This window comes from Odocoileus virginianus, chromosome 13 (assembly GCF_023699985.2).
Source record: "Odocoileus virginianus isolate 20LAN1187 ecotype Illinois chromosome 13, Ovbor_1.2, whole genome shotgun sequence".
NCBI lineage: Eukaryota > Metazoa > Chordata > Mammalia > Artiodactyla > Cervidae > Odocoileus > Odocoileus virginianus.
Window position 1 is genome coordinate 25,075,782 of NC_069686.1, and position 6,106 is coordinate 25,081,887.

Here is a 6,106-nt window from a genome sequence, read left to right on the forward strand (position 1 = left end):
TTCTCATGATGTCCTCTGCATATACATTAAATAAGCAGGGTGACAATATACAGCCTTGATGTATGTACTCCTTTCCTGATTATAAACCAGTCTGTTGTTCCATGTCCAGTTCTAACTGTTGCTTCTTGACTGGCATAAAGATTTCTTAGGAGGCAGGTCAGGTGGTCTGGTATTCCTTTCTCTTTCAGAATTTTCCACAGTTTATTGTCATCCACATAGTCAAAGGTTTTGGCATAGTCAATAAAGCAGAAATAGATGTTTTTCTGGAACTCACTCACTTTTTCGATAATCCAACAGACTGTGATCTATAGGGTCAAAAAGAGATGGACACAACTGAAGTGACTTAACATGCATGCACATGCTGGTTTTGGATATTTTGTCTTTTGATTTCTATAAACCGAGTGACACTTGTAATTGGAGAGTTTGACAACTTTTTTTTTTTTTTTAGGATACATTATTTAAGATGACATATTTTTAAGAAAGATGGTTGTGATTAGAGTCCTAAACAAAGAAAAAATAAAATAAGGTCCATGTTTTGGATGTTTTATTTTCACAGCCAGAATAAAAAATAAAAAAAGTAATTGGCAAAGATGACTTTCTTACTTGTTTAAAATTATTTAAAGATGTCTTCCTTTTATACTGGTTCTTTTGTCTTTCAGACTAATTTTTGCAACTCTCATTTTGCCATGTTTATGCCTACAAGATGAAAAAATATTCGCATACTAAATCATAGAAATTTTAGTATTAAGGAGTTACCTGAATTATTTCATTAAATTTCATTTTCTAAGATAGAGGAAAGTTGATGTGATAAACTTTTAAAGTACATGTTGTTGGTTTATTATAAAATATGAGTACTGTTTCTTTCTAAAGAAGTAATGTAAGTCAGTCTGTTATAGCTTTAGTGTATCTTGAATCTTAATAAAAGCTGTTTTATAAGTAGGTAGATTTAATATTTAAATAATCATTGATGAATTTCAAAGCATAATAGAGGGATGAATTTGGAAGTGATGGATATTTTTAGCCACATGAAGGGTTATTTTTTTGTAAATTGGTATTTTTCTGCTTAAATGAATACAAAGATACAGGGTTGCTTTAGGAGAAAGACGTACTTACCTTGAAAGCTATTAATTTCTCTTAATTCAGTGACCTTAACAAATAACTGTGTAACCTATTTAAATAGATTATTTTATAGCATCATTTCCTATTCAATATGTATTGTTAACTTTTTAATTTCCTGCTAGTTACCTTTGGAACCATATCCTAAAATATATTGCCAGCAAAGGACTGAAAGGTAACTTCAAAGGTATTTTCAAGGTAAAAAAAAAATGTGCTTTTTTCCAGAGAAGTATATCAGAGAATTCCCTGGTAGCAATGGACTTCTCAGGCCAGAAAACCAGAGTTATAGAAAATCCCACTGAAGCCCTTTCTGTTGCCGTTGAAGAAGGACTAGCCTGGAGGGTACAGATTAGCTTCATGTTCTTCAAAATGTTTGTGATTTGAATTTGTTTCACCCCTAAAGTTGAAATTTGTTTCCCACTTCCTTATGCAGAAAAAAGGATGTTTACGCCTGGGCAGTCACGGTAGCCCCACCGCGTCTTCACAGAGCTCTGCCACAAACATGGGTATGTCTGTGCAGTCACTGCAGCCAGCTGGGTGGGAAGGTTGCATTTAGACATAGTCGCTGAGGGGCGAGGGTCAGAGTACATGTAACTAGACTGCGATCATTTCAAACAAATCTTGTATTACCCCACTTTATTTCTTCAGCTATCCACCGGTCCCAACCATGGTTTCACCACAAAATTTCTAGAGAGGAAGCTCAGCGATTAATTATTCAGCAAGGTCTAGTGGATGGGTAAGTTTAGATTTTGAATAGCGCTGATTTTTGATTTCTCCTATAATCAGTAATTACTTATTCAACACACAGAGAGAGTTTTGATTTTGGCTCAATAAAAAGGAGTGACTTTGTGTTGTAAGGTTGGTTGCCATTGAATCCTAGCAATACCTAGACAAGACCTGTTACATAGTGGTTGCATAGTCTTTGTCCATAAAGAAAATAGTTGAATAGGATTCTCTGGTCTTAAACAGTGATAGTTAATATTTTCCCCTTCTGTCCTTCTCAGATATTAATTGATGGGGTAAAAACTGAACACATTTTGGCGTGTCAACATTTTGATTTGAATTGATTAGTACGGTGGCAAAGTATGGCTTGTGTCATGACAGAACCGCATCTTACAAAACCATGAACCACATCTTACATGTTATACGTTTTTTAAGTTTGACGGAGGGTGTGTTTAAAGTAAAATGTAAAAGTAAAGTAAAAAGCTGTTTCCTATGTACTTAGATTATGTCATGTTTTTCTGTTTACATCCCATTTCTTTCCTCTAAATTTTAACAGTTTCAAGTAATATAAACCTATGAAAATAGTACTTTTTGACTCTTCTCATGTTATCTTTTAGTGGGAGACCATAGAAGACACAGGAGAAGCAGAAAATTTATTATGCAAGATTTATAGTCTAAAAAATTTTATTCTTCTCAAATTACTCAGTGTTACAGATACTTCCTATAATATAATATTAGCTGAATTTTATTCCTAAATGCAGTACAAATTAAGGAGGTTGTATTGAGGTTTGGATGGGAAATAAAACCAGCATCAATTTAAACAAGTGGTAATGGGTGGGCTGCTGTCTATGGGATCACACAGAGTCAGACATGACTGTAGCGACTTAGCAGCAGCAGCAGCAATGGGATCTTATATCTTCAAGTGTTGGATTAAGATGATGGCAAGATTTCAAGGTGATTTAATATAGACATTTGGACAAAAATGCATTTTCATGTAGAAGATTATTAATAGAAAGTCAGCATTTCAGAAGACTCTAAATAAGAAAAGATTTCAATATACTCTGCATTGGAACTAGATCTTTTTAGATTAAATCTGAACAATCAGCAGAATTACCATCTGATAAGACCAATAAAAAAAGTAAATCACAAAGAAATGTCAAAATATTTTGGAGGATTATAATTTTCCTTATTTCTGAGCCCAGTTTTTTTAATTGAATGACATAACTGCATAAAGAATGAGAGTATCGTTATGTTTTATGTTTTTTAATTAAAAAAAAATGGTTTTTGGTATTCCTTTGGAAAGATGTGATGCTGTCAGGCAGTCCACTAGGGGGTAGTGTTGATCCACTCAGGAATCAGGAATGGGACTAGACTAGAGCTTGACTGACCAGGGAAACTCCCTTTTGTCCCATCTCCCAGAGATGTAATGTCAGAATCACACAGCACGGATGAAATGGATAATCTTGTCAGACGTCTGTGATGGCTCACATTTGGCTCTCTTTCCCCAGGCACAGTGAGATTAGTATTGGAGTCACCAGTGGGGGCTGTTGGCACAGTCTGTTTGCCAGCAATTAATACAAAGATGGTGATGCACTGAGTTGCCAGTTAATAAGAATCCACGCCTGGCCACATTTTTCTTAGGCCATGAGGACGTGTCTTGTTTTTCTAGCTTGTTATAGAGACTTTATGCTACCCTTTTCAAGGTTGAAGTAAATGTTGTTTGGGTGTTTCTTTTATGAAAAATATTTTGCTCAAACGTTTAATAAATGATTTCATGATTGATTTTTTTTTTTAGAATATATTCACTTCTCAGTTTCAGTTGTATGTAATAGTAGAAACCAGAATAAAAAAAAAAGTATCCAGTATAGAAGAGTGGGTTTAAAATTTTTTAATTCTAAAAATTTTCTTTCTGCAGGACCTTACATGACCCAGAAGAAACAATATGCTAATGATTCATTCTCTGTACCAAAGAGTTGCATATTATTACCCAACTTCCCACTGGAAAAAGGAGTTGGCAATAATTGTTGATGCCAGCATAGCTTTATATTGTTTATTGTGAGGAAAAAATCTGACAAATGACTGTGTAGTTATCCTATTAAAATTAAATTAGTTCCAATGATAGTTTTATAGTATTAGAGTATATCATACCATATTGTTTACCATGTTGGATAATCCCATCACTGAATACACAGTAAAGGAAAACTCTGGCTACATTTAGGAATATACTTCCTGGATTTGGTATAGGCTATCTTTCTATGAAATCCATGAATAAATACAGAAAAATATTGAAATTCCTTCTCTCTCTTTAGAGTTTTCTTGGTACGGGATAGTCAGAGTAACCCCAAAACTTTTGTACTGTCAATGAGTCATGGACAAAAAATAAAGCACTTTCAAATTATACCAGTAAGTATTTGTGATTTCTTATTCATGTATTAGAGATGATCTTAATGCATACGCTTTTGGAGACTTTAGTTTTCTTTGGTTCTTTTATTAAATATAATATGGGAGCTTGTGCTTTGACTAGAGTTAACTATAGCAGAAATGCTTTTATGAGTCTGAATTAATATAAGAAATACAGGAATTGTAAAAATTAAATTTCCCTTTTCTCATGAAATATGATTTGGTAATATTGTATAGACTCCATGCCACGTAGGCCACTGAAAATTCTTTTTCCTGAAATCTACTAGTGGTTGTTTAAAAACCATATCTTAAAGCCCATTCTCCTCTCTTGACCCAAAAATGTTTTTTTGTAGTTTTGTTTATAATCATCATTATGGATATGTTAGCAGGTGTTGTAGCACTGGAGATCATTGTTTAAACTATTCTGAACACCTTTTAAAAATGTAATTCTGCTTCCAGGTGGCACAGCTTGCTTTGAGATTTTTTGTTGTTGTTATTGCTTCTGCTGTGTGTGTGTATGTGTGTATACACATGAGTGCATGTATGTATGCATGTGATCTGTGTATTAGAACCAGATTGTGTGGAACAGAGATCCAGTCTACTTTTAAGAAAGTATTAACATGAAATTGCTAAGTTGCTAGTGTTTTCTTTTTTCAAATGAACTCTTTTTGAAATTATCCAATCCATATGAAGTTTCTTCCTGACTGCATTTGATTATGTGAGTGACATCCCTGGCAAGTTATGAATTGCTTAATGCCCGAAGATCTCAATGCAAAGGGGGAAAAAAAACCCAAACCAACCTGTCATTCCATTAACATAATGTTTGACTGACTGCTCCAGAATCAATTTACTGATACAAATTCTGGTGGATATTCATTTTTAAATATACAAAGTGAGGGTTTAGGTAGATAGCAATTAGAAATGGAAATTATTTTTTGAGGGTAGGCATACCAAAATGTTTTGTTTACTCTTACACTAAATAGTGCAGATTTCTCACTGAGTACTGTATCGATTCAGACTTGTCCTACTATTCTAACTACAGAACATTAAGAGAATTAAAGATACAGGAAGTAGAGCCACACCTTACCTTGGGATCAGATGATATTTCCTTTAGATGCAAGTAAAGTTACAAAAAAGAAGTGGATGTGCCAAAATCTTTTCACTGTCCTTAGTATTATAAATGTGTCAGTTTTGGCATTTGAAGATGCAATGTGAAATAGAACATGATTGACTTTCTGAGTAGTTTTTTTCCCTTCTTACTGGTTTGTTATTTTTCCTGTTTCAGGTGGAAGATGATGGTGAGATGTTCCACACCCTAGATGATGGACATACAAGATTTACGGATCTAATCCAGTTGGTGGAGTTCTATCAACTCAATAAGGGCGTTCTTCCTTGCAAGCTGAAACATTATTGTGCTAGGATTGCACTTTAGCCAAACCAGAAGTGACTTGTTAAACTGTTGAGGAAAAAGAACTCAAGAAAAAGACCATAAATAAGGGTGAAGGCATTGCCATGGTGAAAATAATCTATTTCACCTACAATTACAAAAAATAGTTTGTACATTACAAATAATTCAAGATTTGGATTGACATTACCTTCATCATTTAAAAATTCATTAGTTAAAATTAAACCTCAGAAAAAAATGATTTGGTGTGCTCTTGTGTGATTTTACATTATTATAATATTTTCTTCAAATATGCATAATTTAGACATCTTTCTGTCCTTATTTACTATAGCAGCATTAGAATTCTCAACTGCAAAATGTGAAAAAAATTTGAAGCTCAGAATGAATTATTTGTGGACTGAATTTCAATTATACCACTGTTTTTATAACTTAAGAAGTATGACAAAAATTCAAGTTATCAAT

At 33.5% G+C, this 6,106-nt stretch overlaps 1 protein-coding gene across 7 annotated transcripts in view; it reads left to right on the forward strand.

Moving 5' to 3' along the window:
- Positions 1-5,885, forward strand: part of GRB14 (growth factor receptor bound protein 14) — a 124,288-nt gene extending 118,403 nt beyond the window's left edge. For all 7 annotated transcript variants that reach the window (XM_020877210.2, XM_020877211.2, XM_070476118.1 and 4 more), the window contains 5 exons: positions 1,342-1,458; positions 1,550-1,622; positions 1,765-1,852; positions 4,149-4,242; positions 5,525-5,885. In XM_020877210.2, the coding sequence (XP_020732869.1) occupies positions 1,342-1,458; positions 1,550-1,622; positions 1,765-1,852; positions 4,149-4,242; positions 5,525-5,671 (519 nt within the window). In that variant the 3' untranslated portion in view covers positions 5,672-5,885. The remainder of the gene's footprint in view (positions 1-1,341; positions 1,459-1,549; positions 1,623-1,764; positions 1,853-4,148; positions 4,243-5,524) is intronic.
- Positions 5,886-6,106: the final 221 nt, after the last annotated feature.